At 49.2% G+C, this 20,292-nt stretch overlaps 1 protein-coding gene across 1 annotated transcript in view; it reads left to right on the top strand.

Annotated features, from left to right (window-relative positions):
* The window catches only part of LOC135520700 (uncharacterized), a 30,784-nt gene extending 10,911 nt beyond the window's left edge, over positions 1-19,873 (top strand). The window contains 10 exon segments of the mRNA XM_064946450.1: positions 5,622-5,744; positions 6,024-6,100; positions 8,424-8,598; positions 9,140-9,245; positions 9,493-9,539; positions 12,423-12,940; positions 13,036-13,107; positions 13,110-13,279; positions 13,370-13,528; positions 13,680-19,873. Coding sequence (XP_064802522.1) covers positions 5,622-5,744; positions 6,024-6,100; positions 8,424-8,598; positions 9,140-9,245; positions 9,493-9,539; positions 12,423-12,940; positions 13,036-13,107; positions 13,110-13,279; positions 13,370-13,528; positions 13,680-13,845 — 1,613 coding nt within the window. The 3' untranslated portion in view covers positions 13,846-19,873.
* Positions 19,874-20,292: the final 419 nt, after the last annotated feature.

Genomic DNA, 20,292 nt, shown 5'->3' with positions numbered 1-20,292 from the left:
TGGCTCTGCTTCTCCTTCACCTTCCCCTCTTCTCTGCTTTCGCTTGTCCTCCGGCCACAAACTACCCCTACCTGCCCCCAACTACCCCTACCTGCCCCCAACTACCCCTACCTGCCCCCAACTACCCCCACCTGCCCCCAACTACCCCCAACTACCCCCACCTGCCCCCAACTACCCCCACATGCCCCCAAATTCCCCTACCTGCCCCCAATGCACCTACCTGCCCCCAACTACCCCTACCTGCCCCCAACTACCCATACCTACCCCCAACTACCCCTACCTGCTCCCCCACCCACACACCACTTACTCACACTCCTACCCCCTGAATGCCCCCCATGTCCACCTTAAATCCCCATTTCCACCTCAACCTGCCCCTGTTACTCATACTCCTCTCCCTCCTCTCCTCCTCTCCTTTTGACTGGGCAGTGTCCTCACCCCCTCTCTCCCTGACCCACTCCCAGCCCTCCTCCTATTTCCTCCACTCTGTAATCCCTCCTTACCACCCAGGATACTGTGGTGCTCATACAAGACCAGTCCCCAGGACCCAACCTCACAGCCACACTGAAATCCAGTCCACAGCCATAGGCCCTAACCCCTACACTACCCAGTCCACGGCCCCTAACCCCTACACTACCCAGTCCACGGCCCCTAACCCCTACACTACCCAGTCCACGGCCCCTAACCCCTACACTACCCAGTCCACGGCCCCTAACCCCTACACTACCCAGTCCACGGCCCCTAACCCCTACACTACCCAGTCCACGGCCCCTAACCCCTACACTACCCAGTCCACGGTTCCTAACCCCTACACTACCCAGTCCACGGCCCCTAACCCCTACACTACCCAGTCCACGGCCCCTAACCCCTACACTACCCAGTCCACAGCCACGACCCCTAACCTTTACACTACCCAGTCCACGACCCCTAACCCCTACACTACCCAGTCCACGGCCCCTAACCCCTACACTACCCAGTCCACGGCCCCTAACCCCTACACTACCCAGTCCACAGCCACGACCCCTAACCTTTACACTACCCAGTCCACGACCCCTAACCCCTACACTACCCAGTCCACGACCCCTAACCCCTACACTACCCAGTTATCTAACCCCTTTGCTACACCATACACTCACACAGATTTAAATGAAGACAGCTATGGAACTTATTCTGAGAATGATATTGATTCTGGATATAGTGACTATTTTAAGAAGGATGGAGGCCTAGACTCTGCACATCGTTTTGGAAAGGACTTCAAGAGCAACATTGATAGTTTGTATCGTTATGTGAATGAGTCCAAGACTAAAGAAAAGCTGGAGTATGGCTTTGTCTCTGAATCCATCACTGACTTTGACTCCCTCTACTGCACCGCTAACGTCACTGATAAACAGCCTCACACCAGCTCACACACACTCGTCAGCAATGACACACACACTCAAGGCTGCACCACCCCATATAAAAACGTTGACGCGACGATGATGGCATATGCCAAAACACACACCGTCGGTTCCCTTGGTCGCACTGACACACACACCTCTCACCCTGGCCAGAGCAGAACCTCTAAAGATCTCCCTCCCCTCCCTACCTGGTACCTCTACCACCCCAAAAACTGTCCCATCCACAGGGGTGCCCCTCCCCGCCTCTCGCCCATCGGGGCTCTCGACCCCCCCTATCGCTCTGGAGCCCCCCCTCCGGGCCTGGACGCATCCTGCCTCAGCTCACCCCTGTTCCCCCGCTCTCACACCGTCCCTGCCCTGGCCGCCCCCCTCTACTACCCCTTCCTCTACCCCCTATCCCCCCAGGAAAACCTCCGACCCCCCAAAACTCATCCAGGCTCCGCCGCTGCCACCCGCACTGAGTAAGAGCTCTCTCACACACACTCCCTCCCCCTGTCTCACACTCCCTCCCCCTGTCTCACACTCCCTCCCCCTGTCTAACACTCCCTCCCCCTGTCTAACACTCCCTCCCCCTGTCTCACACTCCCTCCCCCTGTCTCACACTCCCTCCCCCTGTCTAACACTCCCTCCCCCTGTCTAACACTCCCTCCCCCTGTCACACACTCCCTCCCCTGTCTCACACTCCCTCCCCCTGTCTCACACTCCCTCCCCCTGTCTAACACTCCCTCCCCCTGTCTCACACTCCCTCCCCCTGTCTCACACTCCCTCCCCCTGTCTAACACTCCCTCCCCCTGTCTAACACTCCCTCCCCCTGTCACACACTCCCTCCCCTGTCTCACACTCCCTCCCCCTGTCTCACACTCCCTCCCCCTGTCTAACACTCCCTCCCCCTGTCTCACACTCCCTCCCCCTGTCTCACACTCCCTCCCCCTGTCTCACACTCCCTCCCCCTGTCTCACACTCCCTCCCCCTGTCTCGCACTCCCTCCCCCTGTCTCACACTCTGTTAGTCTGTCTAACACACCCTCCCCCTATCTAACACTCCCTCCCCCTGTCTCACACTCCCTCCCCCTGTCTCACACTCCCTCCCCCTGTCTCACACTCCCTCCCCCTGTCTCACACTCCCTCCCCCTGTCTCACACTCCCACCCCCTGTCTCACACTCCCTCCCCTGTCTCACACTCCCTCCCCCTGTCACACTCCCTCCCCCTGTCTAACACTCCCTCCCCCTGTCTAACACTCCCTCCCCCTGTCTAACACTCCCTCCCCTGTCTAACACTCCCTCCCCCTGTCTCACACTCCCTCCCCCTGTCTAACACTCCCTCCCCCTGTCTAACACTCCCTCCCCGTCTAACACCCTGCTCGCCTTTCTGTCTAACACCCTGCTCGCCTGTCTGTCTAATACCCTGCTCGCCTGTCTGTCAGCCTGTCTAACACCCTGCTCGCCTGTCTGTCAGCCTGTCTAATACCCTGCTCGCCTGTCTGTCTAACACCCTGCTCGCCTGTCTGTCAGTCTGTCTGTCTAACACCCTGCTCGCCTGTCTGTCAGTCTGTCTGTCTAATACCCTGCTCGCCTGTCTGTCACTCCGTTAGTCTGTCTAACACCCTGCTCGCCTGTCTGTCACTCCGTTAGTCTGTCTAACACCCTGCTCGCCTGTTTGTCACTCCGTTAGTCTGTCTAACACCCTGCTCGCCTGTCTGTCACTCCGTTAGTCTGTCTAACACCCTGCTCGCCTGTCTGTCACTCCGTTAGTCTTTCTAACACCCTACTCCGTTAGTCTGTCTAACACCCTGCTCGCCTGTCTGTTAGTCTGTCTAACACCCTGCTCGCCTGTCTGTTAGTCTGTCTGTCTGTCTGTCTGTCTGTCTGTCTGTCTGTCTGTCTGTATATCTACATCTCTATCGCCCTGTCAGTCTGTCTGTCTGTTTAATCTGTCTGTCCGTCTTGAGTGTGTATATCTATCTCACTGTCAGTCAGTATGTCTGTCTGTTTGTCTATAGTTTGTCTGTTTGTATATCAGTCTGTCTGTTTGTATATCAGTTTGTATATCAGTTGGTCTGTTTGTATATAAGTCTGTCTGTTTGTATATCAGTTTGTCTGTTTGTATATCAGTCTGTCTGTTTGTATATCAGTCTGTCTGTGTCTGTCTATCAGCCTGTCTGTAGTCTGTCTGTTTGTCTATCTATATCTCTGTCAGTCTGTCTGTTTGTCTATCTATATCTCTGTCAGTCTGTCTGTTTGTCTATCTATATCTCTGTCAGTTTGTCTGTTTGTATATCAGTCTGTCTGTTTGTCTATCTATATCTCTGTCAGTTTGTCTGTTTGTATATAAGTCTGTCTGTTTGTATATCTGTCTGTCTGTCTGTCTGTCTGTCTGTCTGTCTGTCTGTCTGTCTGTCTGTCTGTCTGTCTGTCTGTCTGTCTGTCTGTCTGTCTATCAGCCTGTCTGTAGTCTGTCTGTTTGTCTATCTATATCTCTGTCAGTCTGTCTGTTTGTCTGTAGTCTCTGTCTGTTTGTATATCTATATCTCTGTCTGCCAGTCTGTCTCTCCATGCTGTTGTGTGTCTGTGTTGCATGGAGTGCTGAAATAGACACCTCACCTTAAAAAAGCTATGACCTTCAGCTTCTGTTGAACCATGATAATCACTGTGACGGTTATTATCACACTTTAGTGTATGCATGAATGTGTGCATTGGTGTAGGTGCGTGTGTTTGGGTGTGACTATACATGATGTGTTTAATGTAGCGGTGAATGGCTATAAACTGGGCTGAACACTAACCTTCTACAGTGTCTATATGTTTCATCATGAGGTCAGACTAAGGAATGTTCTCACACCTTACTGATATCACAGGAGGCTGTTGAGGGGAGGACGGCTCATAATAATGGCTGGAACGGAGCCAATGGAATGGCATCAAACACCTGGCAAGGTGTTTAATGTATCTGACACCATTCCAGTCATTCCTCTCCAGACATGACCACGAGCCCGTCCTCCCCTACTAAGGTGTTTAATATATCTGACACCATTCCAGTCATTCCTCTCCAGACATGACCACGAGCCCGTCCTCCCCTACTAAGGTGTTTAATATATCTGACACCATTCCAGTCATTCCTCTCCAGACATGACCACGAGCCCGTCCTCCCCTACTAAGGTGTTTAATGTAGCTGACACCATTCCAGTCATTCCTCCCCAGACATGACCACGAGCCCGTCCTCCCCTACTAAGGTGTTTAATGTATCTGACACCATTCCAGTCATTCCTCTCCAGACATGACCACGAGCCCGTCCTCCCCTACTAAGGTGTTTAATATATCTGACACCATTCCAGTCATTCCTCTCCAGACATGACCACGAGCCCATCCTCCCCTACTAAGGTGTTTAATGTATCTGACACCATTCCAGTCATTCCTCCCCAGACATGACCACGAGCCCATCCTCCCCTACTAAGGTGTTTAATGTATCTGACACCATTCCAGTCATTCCTCTCCAGACATGACCACGAGCCCGTCCTCCCCTACTAAGGTGTTTAATATATCTGACACCATTCCAGTCATTCCTCTCCAGACATGACCACGAGCCCGTCCTCCCCTACTAAGGCGCCACCAACCTGTGACTAATAGCTGACTTGGCGGTCTTCTCCAATAGGTTCTATGTTTCCTGTGTCTGTCGAGGTTAATGCATCCGCTTCCCATTCACATAATGTATCCCCCTCAGAAGGGACGATGTCCTGTGTAGAATATTGGAAAAGCAAAGTGTACAAGACAACCATTTTAGAATCTGTGAAAAATATTTGACTGGGATGTTTCAACAAACTTAGCTATGCTATCACTATGCTAACACTATGCTATCACTATGCTATCACTATGCTAACACTATGCTATCACTATGCTATCACTATGCTATCACTATGCTATCACTATGCTAACACTATGCTAACACTATGCTATCACTATGCTATCACTATGCTAACACTATGCTAACACTATGCTATCACTATGCTATCACTATGCTAACACTATGCTATCACTATGCTATCACTATGCTATCACTATGCTATCACTACTACACCACCAATGCTTTAACTAACTGCTAAAACTAATATCACTAATACTGAAACAGTAACACAGAAATACCAAGTAACATTGCTCTTCCTGTCTGTGAGTCCAACACTGATTAGATTAGCGTAGAGTAGGTGGTAAGTGATCCTTCCTCTATCTCTGTCAATCTCAGCGGTTTGTAGCGTCTCATTTGCCGGCTCTGTACAGAGAGGCGGGATTTCCTGGATGGGCGATGACGTGAAGGCCCCTCTGAGAGGCCTAGGTCTGTCCTCTCTGTGCCTGCTGGAAAAAAGAGGTACGATATACCTGTATATATTTACATTTTAATAATTTAGCAGACACTCTTATCCAGAGTGTCATACATTTTCATACTGGTCCCCCGTGGGAATCAAACCCACAACCCTGGCATTGCAAGCACCACACTCTACCAACTGAGTCACACGGGATCACATACAGCCTTCATGTATATTTCTATACAGCCTATGTGATATACAGTACATACAGTACATTTATTCATGTACATTTACACTGTTAGAGAAATGATGTGTGTATGTCTAACTGGTCCTGTCCACAGCTCTCGTCAGTGCAGTCAGTGTGGCAGTGGAGGCCATTTTGGCTCAGTTCAGCTCCTCACGGACCCTGGTGCAGAAGGTCAGTTTAACACCATGTTTAACACGGTCTCTTTAGTAACATGGTGTACACACCACATTATGTGAGATATGGAAAATGGGCTTGAGTTTTTATTCATTATGTCTGTACTTTAATGATGTATTTCTGAGGGCATGCCTGTTTGTTTCTACTGTTCGCTGTTGTCTGATGCTGGCAGCAAACCCAGCTTCTCCTCTGTGGATCAATCATTTCAATAGGGCCAATCATCTTCCTCCGATTTCACATTTTGGTTTTAGATCAGGGGAGGTAATCCAATCAGTACAAACCTCCACCCCCGCGTTTTTATCCCTAGCTACCGCTCCTAACGACGTACTGTCAGCTGTTGCTATGACAGGGTTTCCATACCGACAGGCAAAGTGAAAAACAGACATAAGAAGATCAACCAGCTCAAACTCCCAAAAGCCTTCATTGCCTCCTAGGATTTCTGTGTCCGTGTCTCTGAAACTAGACGCCGGCCTGTAGCATCGGTGGTTGATTCAGCTCATTGAACTTAATAACTAGTGACACTTGATGGCTCAAACAGACAGTTAGTGGCTCTATATCTATATATGAATCAACCATTGAATAACAGGACATATCTGTCTGTCTCTTTCTGTCTCTCCCTCTTCCTCTCCCCTAGTCTGCCTCCATTAACAAGGTGCTGGGTTGTCTTCAGATATCTCTATCTTTGGCTCAGTAGTCAGGACCTCTGTGTACTAACTCCATCCTCTTTCCCACATATTTCTCTCTACTCCTTTTCTCTTCTCCATCTCTCTGTTTTCATCCTTCTCTATTTATCTTCTCCTCCTATCCATAACACCCTCTCCTTTCTTCCCTCTCTCTCCTCTATTTCTCCCCCTCTCCTCTCTTCTATTTCTCCCCGCCTCCCTCTGTTCTCTCCTCCCTCTCCTCTCTCCTCTCTTACCTCTCTCTCCTCTATTTCTCCTCTCCTCCCTCTCCTCTCTCTTCCCTATTTCTCCCTCCTCCCTCTCCTCTCTTACCTCTCTCTCCTCCCCTATTTATCCCCTCCTCTCTCTCCTCCCTCTCCCCCTATTTCTCCCTCTCCTCTCTTACCTCTCTCTCCTCCCCTCCTCTCTCTCCTCCCTCTCCTCTCTTACCTCTCTCTCCTCCCCTATTTCTCCCCTCTCTCCTCTCTTACCTCTCTCACCTCTCTCTCCTCCCCTATTTCTCCCCTCCTCTCTTACCTCTCTCTCCTCCCCTATTTCTCCCCTCCTCTCTCTCCTCTCTTACCTCTCTCTCCTCCACTATTTCTCCCCTCCTCTCTCTCCTCCCCTATTTCTCCCTCTCCTCCCTCTCCTCTCTCCTCTCTTACCTCTCTCTCCTCTATTTCTCCTTTCCTCTCTCTCTCCCCTATTTCTCCCTCTCCTCTCTTACCTCTCTCTCCTCCCCTATTTCTCCCCTCCTCTCTCTCCTCCCTCTCCTCTCTCTCTCCCCTATTTCTCCCCTCCTCTCTCTCCTCCCTCTCCTCTCTTACCTCTCTCTCCTCCCTCTCCTCTCTTACCTCTCTCTCCTCCCATATTTCTCCTCTCTTCCCTCTCTCTCCTCCACTATTTCTCTCCTCCTTTCCTTCTCTCCTCCACTATTTCTCTCCTCCCTCCCTCCCTCCCTTCCTCCCCTCTCCTCCCTTCCCTCTCTCCTCCACTATCTCTCCTCCCTTCCCTCTCTCTCCTCCACTATTTCTCTCCTCCTTTCCCTCTCTCCTCCACTATTTCTCTCCTCCCTCCCTTCCTCCCCTCTCCTCCCTTCCCTCTCTCCTCCACTATCTCTCCTCCCTTCCCTCTCTCCTCCACTATTTCTCTCCTCCCTCCCTTCCTCCCCTCTCCTCCCTTCCCTCTCTCCTCCACTATCTCTCCTCCCTTCCCTCTCTCCTCCACTATTTCTCTCCTCCCTCCCTTCCTCCCCTCTCCTCCCTTCCCTCTCTCCTCCACTATCTCTCCTCCCTTCCCTCTCTCCTCCACTATTTCTCTCCTCCCTCCCTTCCCTCTCTCTCTCCTCCACTATCTCCTTCCTTCCCTCTCTCTCCTCTTCTTTCTCCCCTGTTTCTCTCCTCCATTCCATCTCTCCTCCACTATTTCTCTCCTCTCTTCCCTCTCTCCCTTCCTCCCCTCTCCTCCCTTCCCTCTCTCCTCCACTATCTCTCCTCCCTTCCCTCTCTCTCCTCCACTATTTCTCTCCTCTCTTCCCTCTCTCCCCTCCCCTCTCTTCCCTCTCTCCCCTCCCCTCTCTTCCCTCTCTCTCCTCCCCTCATCATCCCCTCTTCCCTCTCTTGCCACTCTCCTTTCTCCTCCCCTCCTCCCCTTTCCAGGCTCTATCAGGAGACAGCAGTGTGAATCCGTCTCTGGGTCGGCTGGTGCTGCAGTGTTTGTGCCCCGCCCTGCGGAGCCTGCTCTCCGACGGCCTCAAGCCCCACCAGAGTGATTTGATCTCGGGCAGGAGGCCAAACTCAGCCTGGGGATTGGTCCAGGCCTCCACCAGGCCAGGTAGGAACTCTGGAGCGCAGTACAGAGGTGGGTTACAAGAGAGCATAGACCGCATAGGAGGGCTGTGGTTGTTATACCCCCTGCCTTTCCATCTATTTATATCTCTCTCTCTCTATATCCATCTCTCTCTATTTCTCTTTCTCAGACATTATGGAAGTACATAGCCAATCTCTCAATATCTCTCTTCCTCTTTCCCTCTCTCCAATGTGTATCTCTCTCACCCTCCCAGACATCATGTGGGTTCATAGTACTTTCAGTCTCTCTCCTCTCTCGCTCTAGTCTGGCACTCATTATTCTGCAGTGTTGAGTCCTCCTTCTCTATATCTCTCTCTGATTATCACTCTCTCCCCTCCTGTATTCCCTCTTATTCTCTCCTTCCCACTACTCTTGTGATCAGGGTTATTCCATTGACTCAGTACCTGTTCATTTCAATTTCAGTCAATTCAGGTCAAAGGTAACATAACATGTTGATTAGATATAGATTTGTTTCTCTGTGCCAAAGCCTTTCTTTCTCTCATCTCTGCTCCCCTTCTCCCTCCAGGGCCCAGCACTCAGTCCCTGTACAGCCTCCAGGCTAGAATAGGAGAGCTGCCCCAGCTCCGGCAGAACAAACACAGGTTCAACGCCTTCCTCCTCGGCCTCCTCAAGTAAGACCTGGCTCTTCTCTCCTTTTTTAAATCTTTTCTTTATTTTACCAGGCAAGTCAGTTTGGAACAAATTCTTATTTTCAATGACGGCCTAGGAACAGTGGGTTAACTGCCTGTTCAGGGGCAGAACGACAGATTTGTACCTTGTCAGCTCTGGGGATTCGAACTTGCAACCTACGAACTTGCAACCTTCTGTTTGACTTTTTAAATTCCAAATTCTCACCTGCTTCTTGTCTCTCTCGTTCAGCATCAAGCTTATGGATTTCTGGCTGTCCCATCTCCAGTCATGCAGTGGTAAGTCTCTGAAGACTAAAGTTCATGTCTGCAATCTATCTGTTTGAATATTAATATGTTACAACATTATTTCTCACTCCTCCCTTCACCCCCCCTCTCTCCCCCTCTGTCTCTTTCTCTCTCTCTCTCCTTCACCCCCCCCCCCTCTGTCTCTTTCTCTCTCTCTCCTTCACCCCCCCCCCCTCTGCCTCTTTCTCTCTCTCTCTCCTTCACCCCCTCTGTCTCTTTCTCTTTCTCTCCCTCTCCTTCACCACACCCCCTGTCTCTTTCTCTCTCTCTCTCCTTCACCACCCCCCTCTGTCTCTTTCTCTCTCTCTCTCTTTCACCACACCCCCTCTGTCTCTTTCTCTCTCTCCTTCACCACACCCCCTCTGTCTCTTTCTCTCTCTCTCTCTTTCACCACACCCCCCTCTGTCTCTTTCTCTCTCTCCTTCACCACCCCCCCCTCTGTCTCTTTCTCTCTCTCTCTCCTTCACCACCCCCCTCTGTCTCTTTTCTCTCTCCTTCACCACCCCCCTCTGTCTCTTTCTCTCTCTCTCTCCTTCACCACCCCCCTCTGTCTCTTTTCTCTCTCTCTCTCCTTCACCACCCCCCCTCTGTCTCTTTCTCTCTCTCCTTCACCACCCCCTCTGTCTCTTTTCTCTCTCTCTCTCCTTCACCACACCCCCCCTCTGTCTCTTTTCTCTCTCTCTCTCTCCTTCACCACACCCCCTCTCTCCCCCTCTGTCTCTTTCTCTCTCTCCTTCACCACAACCCCTCTCTCCCCCTCCGTCTCTTTCTCTCTCCTTCACCACACCCCCTCTGTCTCTTTCTCTCTCCTTCACCACACCCCCCTCTGTCTCTTTCTCTCTCTCTCTCTCCTTCACCACACCCCCCTTCTGTCTCTTTCTCTCTCTCTCCTTCACCACACCCCCCTCTGTCTCTTTCTTTCTCTCTCCTTCACCTCTCCCCCTCTGTCTCTTTCTCTCTCTCTCTCCTTCACCACAACCCCCCTCTCTCCCCCTCCGTCTCTTTCTCTCTCTCCTTCACCACACCCCCCCTCCGTCTCTTTCTCTCTCTCCTTCACCACACACCCCCTCTCTCCCCCTCTGTCTCTTTCTCTCTCTCTCTCCTTCACCACACCCCCCCTCTCTCCCCCTCCGTCTCTTTCTCTCTCTCCTTCACCACACCCCCCCTCTCTCCCCCTCTGTCTCTTTCTCTCTCTCTCTCCTTCACCACACCCCCCCTCTCACCCCCTCCATCTCTTTCTCTCTCTCCTTCACCACACCACCCTCTGTCTCTTTCTCTCTCTCTCTCTCCTTCACCAAACCCCCCCTCTCTCCCCCTCTGTCTCTTTCTCTCTCTCTCTCCTTCACCACACCCCCCCTCTCTCCCCCTCCCCCTCTGTCTCTCTCCTTCACCACACCCCCCCTCTCTCTTTCTCTCTCTCTCTCCTTCACCACACCCCCCCTCTCTCCCCCTCCGTCTCTTTCTCTCTCTCTCTCCTTCACCAAACCCCCCTCTCTCCCCCCCCTCCCCCTCTGTCTCTCTCCTTCACCACACCCCCCCTCTCTCTTTCTCTCTCTCTGTCTCTCTCCTTCACCACACCCCCCCTCTGTCTCTTTCTCTCTCTCTCTCCTTCACCACACCCCCCCTCTCCCCCCTCCCCCTCTGTCTCTCTCCTTCACCACACCCCCTCTCTCTTTCTCTCTCTCTCTCCTTCACCACACCCCCCCTCTCTCCCCCTCCGTCTCTTTTCTCTCTCTCTCTCCTTCACCACACCCCCCCTCTCTCCCCCTCCCCCTCTGTCTCTCTCCTTCACCACACCCCCCCCTCTCTTTCTCTCTCTCTCTCTCCTTCACCACACCCCCTCTCTCCCCCTCCGTCTCTTTCTCTCTCTCTCTCCTTCACCAAACCCCCTCTCTCCCCCTCCCCCTCTGTCTCTCTCCTTCACCACACCCCCCTCTCTCTTTCTCTCTCTCTGTCTCTCTCCTTCACCACACCCCCCTCTGTCTCTTTCTCTCTCTCTCTCCTTCACCACACCCCCCTCTCCCCCTCCCCCTCTGTCTCTCTCCTTCACCACACCCCCCTCTCTCTTTCTCTCTCTCTCTCCTTCACCACACCCCCTCTCTCCCCCTCCGTCTCTTTCTCTCTCTCTCTCCTTCACCACACCCCCCTCTCTCCCCCTCCCCGTCTGTCTCTCTTCTTCACCACACCCCCCTCTCTTTCTCTCTCTCTCTCTCTCCTTCACCACACCCCCCTCTCTCCCCCTCCGTCTCTTTTCTCTCTCTCTCTCTCCTTCACCAAACCCCCTCTCTCCCCCTCTGTCTCTTTCTCTCTCTCTCTCTCCTTCACCACACCCCCTCTGTCTCTTTCTCTCTCTCTCTCCTTCACCACACCCCCCTCTCTCCCCCTCCCCCTCTGTCTCTCTCCTTCACCACACCCCCTCTCTCTTTCTCTCTCTCTCTCCTTCACCCACCCCCCCCTCTCCCCCTCCGTCTCTTTCTCTCTCTCTTTCCTTCCCCCCCCTCTCTCCCCCTCTGTCTCTTTCTCTCTCTCTCTCCTTCACCACACCCCCTCTCTCCCCCTGTCTCTTTCTCTCTCTCTCCTTCGCCCCCCTCTCTCCCCCTCTGTCTCTTTCTCTCTCTCTCTCCTTCACCACACCCCCCTCTCTCCCCCTCCATCTCTTTCTCTCTCTCTCTCCTTCGCCCCCCCTCTCCCCCTCTGTCTCTTTCTCTCTCTCTCTCTCCTTCACCACACCCCCCTCTCTCCCCCTCCGTCTCTTTCTCTCTCTCTCTCCTTCGCCTCCCCCTCCGTCTCTTTCTCTCTCTCTCTCATTCGCCCCCCCCTCTCTCCCCCTCTGTCTCTTTCTCTTTCTCTCTCCTTCACCTCTCTCTCTGTCAGATGTGTTGGTGACGTTCTACCAGCCCTCCTCCTTCATGCGTTTGTCATTGACTTCCTGCCAGCCTCTGTTTGAGGAGCTCCTCCTCCTGCTGCAGCCCCTCAGTCTCCTGACCCTTAACCTCGACCTGCTCTTCCAGCACCACCACCTGGATCCAGCCAATCACAGCCCAGAGATCCCCAGCCCACCCAATCAGGACCTGGGGTTCAGGCTCTCGCCCCGGGGGTCCGCTTCCCAAGGCAGGGGCAGCAGCTATCTTGAGAGCCTATCAGAGCTGGACTTTGGGAGAGCAGATCCCGAGGCGACCAATCATAATGTGAGCTCATCGTCCCTGGCCAACTCAGGTGTGGGAGGGTTGGTGGAGTCACTGAAGCCAGCGAGTCTCAGTGTGGGGCCTGCAAAGGTCTCTGGGGGTCTTGCGGAGACAAGTCCTCAGCTGATGTGGGTCCAGGAGAAAGAAATTAGGGAGCTAGCACCTCCTAATGTTGAGGAGGCCAGTCTCTCCCAACAGGCAGGACAGGTGAGCACAATTCAACGTGTGTGTGTCTTTGTTTGAATGTATGGGTGAGTGTCTGTACCACACAGCACTTTTCTGAGCTGTTATTCTCTCCCTAGGTGATCCAGCAGGGATGGGGGCTGTGGTACGCTGGGGGGGCAAGCTGGGCCAGAACCTGGCTGAACTCAGCCTGTCTGAAGTACAGAACCAGGAGGGGACATCCAGAGACCCCCCAGAGCCCCAGACCAGTACCCAGGCCAGGAGTGACCCTCCTCAGGTCGATGGAGCATTGGCGGTCCCCTGGGGTTTGGGACGGCTGTTTGGAGCCTCCAATAACCCCACGATACCCACACTTCCAACCAGGTGCGATGGTGTGTTTGTGTGATAGATTTCTGATACTAGACAGTTGAAGTATCTTACTCTTATCACTGATGTATCTCTCTCCCTCCCCAGACGTCCGTCTCAGTGGTTGTCTCCAGGGGTGTCTGTTCTGACCCGGATGGTGAGCAGCAGTTCCAGCGCTAACCAGAGGAGGGCGCTGGAGCCCCAGCAGGTAGAAGAGGTGTTAGAGAGAGAGATGGAGGAGACATGGGACAACCCAAGACCCCTCAGGTATTGGAAATATATCTAGATTACATGTTTAGTTTGTTCAGTTCAGACATCAGTTCAGTTGTCATGACTGTCTATGACGGTTTTACGTCGTTCTTATGATACTGTTTTATTTTTATTACAGTAGAATCACTTATTTTTCTCTCTTTCTCAGGTCAGTCAGAACACTATGCGACCACTCTGGCACAGGGGCGGAGCTAAGCTTCCAGAAAGGGGAGGAGTTAGTGGTTTTAGGGGGTGTCGATCACGACTGGATTCGCTGTCGTCAGGGAGACCGAGAGGGGCTCGTACCCATTGGCTACGCCTCACTGATCCTGTGATTTCAGACACCTGATCAGAGTTTTGATTGTTTGAATATATCTGGGGGAGGGAAAATGAAGTCATAAAGCTATAATGTATTTAGGCAACCATAGAGAGGCTGTGGTGAAGTCACAATGCTCTCTGAGAAATAGTTCACCCCCGAATCTAAGTTCAAATCACATGTTTATATCTCTAAAGTGGTCCAAAGTCGTATGTCAGGGTTCCCCAACTGGCGGCCATTGATTTTATAAGGGTTTGGGTTACTTGTTGGACATAAAATACTACCATCAGTAAATGTTGGAAATCTGTTCCAAGTTATTCCCACACATCATAGAGAGAGATGTGATTGTTTACAAATCTAAGCAAGATTTGAAATTATTATATTTTAGTCAAATGTTATATCTGTTTGGGGTTCTTGCGGTCAATTTGCAGTCTACAAATTATTTGTGATTATGTTCCACTGGTGGCTGAATCTAGTTGATGATCTCTGGTCTAAGTGATTTAGTTCAGTCCTTACTCCGCACCATCTGTTGTGTAGATCCCACTATATGCACTGGTAGAAATTTGCAAAACCCAATCCCTAAAGAACTGTACCATCTAATGCCATCTAATTAGGGGGATTTAAGGAAGATTTAATTTAGCTCACCAGATGGTGTGGAATATGGACCCAGCACGACTTCAGACCACTTTTGAAGTGTGAAAACTTCAGACAAACACTTATCTTGGTGTGGACTATCCCTTTAAATGTCCTCCATTCATCATCTCTCTTTGGTGACCACTGATCTGAGAAGGACTGGATAAAGCTTTGTAGAATTCTATTCATAGATTGCACCTCGGTCACGTCATGCCAAGCCGCCATCGGCGGTGCCCTAAAGTGGTGATAAGCCCCGTCGTTCTGAGTCTAACTACTGTTTAGTCTAAATTACAATATAGTGCCTGTGGAAATACGGTGACGTTGCTAAAGTAGTCAAATATGTAGGAAACAACTTTCCCAGCATGATCATGTCGTCAAATGTACTTTAGACAGATGGCAACGTCATCATCTAGCAAAATTCTGCAAAAATAGCTAGCAAAGCAAACGTTAGCTCGTTGCAATCAGGTGGCCTCCCCTCAATTTAAGCTAGTTAGCTAATGTTATACTGCATCTAAAGACTATCTGGTGACATCAAAATGATGATAGATTTTCCTAATAATTATTTGCCTGTTTTTGAATGTCATCCTGGCCACTGAAATACACTTTAGATGAAATCTTCATCAGTGCTTATTGATGATGCATTGAGTAGAACGCTCAGTCGGGCATCAGTCCAAACAAACGTTAAAAACAATATTGTGACGAAACATGCAACCAATGCATTCAGCTTATCCAAACACTTTCAGATCAGCAGTCACTATGGGAAGATTTCTAGCCTGGTAGCCAGGTCGGTTTCTGCTCTAGACCCAGACATTGCCGCCAGGCTAACCGGTGAAGGGAGCCATGGTAGAGTATTGGAGCGTAGCCCCTGCTACGTAACGTAGTACCATAGTGAAATGTAGCTGTTTTCTGTGTTCTATTTGACCTTTCACCCCTATTGATCTCTCACCTCTTTCGCTTGGTCTCTGTGTGTTTGACATGTTCCCACTACAATTAATAGTCAGTTTAAAAAGGATAACTATTTGACTGTATAAATATACATACATAATATATAGGTATATGAATATAGATGAATTTAACCGAGATAGATAGATGGATAGATAGATAACCAAGAGAAAACAGATAGTCAAACATGACTATAGATAAGTGATCTGGCCTTTTATCCCCAACTCACCAGTCACTCTACTCTATAGTCATTATACACACGGACAGCTCCAGTGTTTTTGTCAATTATTGGAATCCAGTGGCTTCATCTTAGTGTGTGTTGTATGCATTGTCATGACTTCATATCCTTCATATCGTCATAACCTGATGGTCTCCTACCTTTACACTGTATTTATTGTATAATGAATGCTTTGAGTGAATGCAGTGGGGTTGGGCTCAATATGGCAGTCAATTCAGGAAGGAAACTGAAATCCCAATTCGATGATTGAAATAGGGGCCTGTATTTTTAATGACTTCTTAATGAATTGAAAAGGAGAAGCTATTTATGTTTTTTAATTAGCTGATTTTAAATTCAAATCACTTCCTGAATCGGCAGCCTACAATTCGAATTGAGCCCAACCCTTGAATGCAGAAGAATATCTATCTATATGACACATATCTAAAGGACATTCTAGTATCCAACAGTATATAAATATAACTGGCATAGCAATGCTGTAACTTCAATCAGTCCACACCTCTTAAACCTCACTAACACATACTACTCAGTGCTTATGGAAATATCAATGCTTTGAGACGGACAGATAAACAGACAGGTAGACAGACAGATAAACAGACAGATAAACATTCTGAGGGACTTGAGACCTGTCTCTTTCTACTCATCCCAGGGATGATCAACTCTAGTCTGGTTACTTTTCCTTTACCTCACAGATCAATTGGTATATTTGATTCCCCAGATGTTTAACTTGACTGGTTACCTGGGCCTTACTAAGTCTGACTACAAGACAATACTAAAGGCTACTGAGACCAGTAGACAATGTGTGTTTCCAGGGCCATAGTTGTATGTTCCTGACCGAGACTGTCCAAGCTTTCAGATGAAGCAGTAAGATACTCCCTGATGTACTGTATGTGTATGAAGGCACCACGACTGTCAAGCCTATGTGTTTGAGGAAGAGGCTGCCCTTCCCCCAACCGTACCTCAGCTCTCATACATAGATGTATATTAGAGTACTACCGAGATGTATATTAGAGTACTACAGAAGTGTCTAATAGAGAGTACTACAGATATGTATAGAGATGTACAGTGGGGAGAACAAGTATTTGACACACTGCCGATTTTGCAGGTTTTCCTACTTACAAAGCATGGAGAGGTCTGTCATTTTTATCAACTGTGAGAGACAGAATCTGAAACAAAAATCCAGAAAATCACATTGTATGATTTTTAAGTAATTAATTTGCATTTTATTGCATGACATAAGTATTTGATACATCAGAAAAGCAGAACTTAATATTTGGTACAGAAACCTTTGTTTGCAATTACAGAGATCATACGTTTCCTGTAGTTCTTGCCCGGGTTTGCACACACTGCAGCAGGGATTTTGGCTCACTCCTCCATATAGACCTTCTCCAGATCCTTCAGGTTTCGGGGCTGTCGCTGGGCAATACGGACTTTCAGCTCCCTCCAAAGATTTTCTATTGGGTTCAGGTCTGGAGACTGGCTAGGCCACTACAGGACCTTGAGATGCTTCTTACGGAGCCACTACTTAGTTGCCCTGGCTGTGTGTTTCGGGTTGTTGTCATACTGGAAGACCCAGCCACGACCCATCTTCAATGCTCTTACTGAGTGAAGGAGGTTGTTGGCCAAGATCTCGCGATACATAGCCCCATCCATCCTCCCCTCAATACGGTGCAGTCGTCCTGTCCCCTTTGCAGAAAAGCATCCCCAAAGAATGATGTTTCCACCTCCATGCTTCACGGTTGGGATGGTGTTCTTGGGGTTGTACTCATCCTTCTTCCTCCTCCAAACACGGCGAGTGGAGTTTAGACCAAAAAGCTCTACTTTTGTCTCATCAGACCACTTGACCTTCTCCCATTCCTCCTCTGGATCATCCAGATGGTCATTGGCAAACTTCACACGGGCCTGGACATGCGCTGGCTTGAGCAGGGGGACCTTGCGTGCGCTGCAGGATTTTAATCCATGACGGAGTAGTGTGTTACTAATGGTTTTCTTTGAGACTGTGGTCCCAACTCTCTTCAGGTCATTTACCAGGTCCTGCCGCGTAGTTCTGGGCTGATCCCTCACCTTCCTCATGATCATTGATGCACCCCGAAGTGAGATCTTGCATGGAGCCCCAGACCGAGGGTGATTGACCGTCATCTTGAACTTCTTCCATTGAACTCTTGAACTTCTAATAATTGCGCCAACAGTTGTTGCCTTCTCACCAAGCTGCTTGTCTATTGTCCTGTAGCCCATCCCAGCCTTGTGCAGGTCTACAATTTTATCCCTGATGTCCTTACACAACTCTGGTCTTGGCCATTGTGGAGAGAATGGAGTCTGTTTGAGTGTGTGGACAGGTGTCTTTTATACAGGTCACGAGTTCAAACAGGTGCAGTTAATACAGGTAATGAGTGGAGAACAGGAGGGCTTCTTAAAGAAAAACTAACAGGTCTGTGAGAGCCGGAATTCTTACTGGTTGGTAGGTGATCAAATACTTATGTCATGCAATAAAATGCAAATTAATTACTTAAAAATCATACAATGTGATTTTCTTTTTGTTTTAGATTCTGTCTCTCACAGTTGAAGTGTACCTATGATACAAATTACAGACCTCTACATGCTTTGTAAGTAGGAAAACCTGCAAAATCGTTAGTGTCTCCCCACTGTATGTACCTTATTCTCCCCACTGTATGTACCTTGTTCTCCCCACTGTACGTACCTTCCTCCTTTCCCTACCTGTCATGCTAACCCGTGTAAGGTCATCATTTTTAATACCATAGTAACGATAGTGGTAGTAGAATAACGTTCAAGTAATCATGTTTATTACTATGTTTCTCTTCTGATTTGGTTGGTAGTTATTCTGTAGGCTTGGTAATGATGATGCATATGATGTACTTCTCAAAGGCTTCTGGTTTAAAGGAACTGATTGTTTGCTGTTTTTGTTGTTTTGTCACTTGCAGGTGACATGGCACTTCTTGAAGAGTTTAGGTTACTTCAGGAATTCAAATTTAATGGGAATATCGCTCTTTTGATTGGCCAGAAAAAAATATAAAAGGTTAACATGCCATCAAGCCTCTGTGGTGTAGCACAGGGTTAGTGTCCCTATGACAACAATAGATTGGAAACATTGTAACTTTGCACTTGCATTATACAGGCTACTTTACCAAATCTTCCAGCAAGTGCAATGGTATGGCACCTGCTAGTATGTCAACAACCTAACTAGCTAATCCAAATCGCTGCGTGTCTCAAGACAATGTGTAGCTCCAATAGATAGTTGTTTACCAAACAGTGGAGCCACTGTGTGTCATGGCCAGTCACACTACACCCCTGGTCTTCTAAAGGCTTTAGCTGGGTCACGGCAGCAAAACAAGCTAGACAACTACTTTCTTCGGCCAGTAAATTGACATGAGTCGTTTTAGAGCTATCTGTAATGTATTTTAATTACAGCTTGTAGTAAATTAGGCTGTATGAGGGAGGAGCTAGTTAGTGTCAGCAAGGCCCACCTTTCAATGTGCCATGCCTAGATACAGGTGAAGGGTAAACCTAACTTCAGGAAATACACATGGTCTGTGACGGTAACAATCTCACTATGTTGACAAGGATTTTCTCATTATTTTTTGTCTTTGATTTGGGTATATTTTCCTTTGTGTGAGAGGATCCATGATAAATGCATTGATTTGTATGAAAAGCTGTACATTTATTGGATGTGGTGTTTATTGACCCTGGAGTCCCTGAAATGTGTGTGTGTGTATATATATATATATACTGTTGTATTTGTCCCCTCACGTCTATCTCTCTATCTATCTGGGGTTTTGTGTGTATCACAGGAGGTTGGTGGCACCTTAATTGTGGAGGACGGGCTTGTGGTAATGACTGGAGCGGAATCAGTGGAATGGTATCAAATACATTAAACACCTGGTTGATGCCATTCATTTAGCTCCGTTCCAGCCATTATTATGAGCCGCCCTCCCCTCAGCAGCCTCCGTGTGTGTGTGTGTGTGTGTGTGTGTGTGTGTGTGTGTGTGTGTGTGTGTGTGTGTGTGTGTGTGTGTGTGTGTGTGTGTGTGTGTGTGTGTGTGTGAGCGAACGAGCATGTGTCTGTGTGTGTAGCAGTGGGTTCTGTATCTCTCTGGTGTGATGTAGCCTGCCCTGTGCCTCACTGTTCCATAGTGTACTGTGTCCCTGTAGCGTCAGTCAGTGTCTGACTCCCGCATGTGCTTGTTTGTAAATACCCAATAAATAATCAACATAAACCAAACCTCAAAGTCTCTCATGTGTCTCATTCCTTCTCTATTCCCCTCAAACTCATCTCTGGATCTCAACGCCAGTTCCACTGTGTTTTGTCATTGTTCCCTTCTAATGAGGGACTGATATAGACCTCGGACACCAGGTGGGTACAATTCATTATCAGGTAGAAGAGAAAAGCAGCAGGCTCCGGACCTCGTAGGGTCAGAGTTGAATAACTCTGCTCTATTCCATCAACCTATAGCGAATGCTTGCCTCGAAACTATGTGGTACCTCGATATTAAAGCCATTCCAATCAAAGAGCTTAGTGTATGTTTTCATCTGACCGAGCCACTTCTGTCAGAGCAGTGAAGGGGAGTGCATGAGGGAAGATCAAGGGAAGGACTTACTCTCTGAAATGAGAAACTATCCATGTTTGAATACATTAAATGA

The sequence above is a fragment of the Oncorhynchus masou genome, chromosome 29 (assembly GCF_036934945.1).
Source record: "Oncorhynchus masou masou isolate Uvic2021 chromosome 29, UVic_Omas_1.1, whole genome shotgun sequence".
In the NCBI taxonomy this organism is placed as follows: domain Eukaryota; kingdom Metazoa; phylum Chordata; class Actinopteri; order Salmoniformes; family Salmonidae; genus Oncorhynchus; species Oncorhynchus masou.
This window is presented reverse-complemented; position numbering and strand designations above follow the sequence as displayed.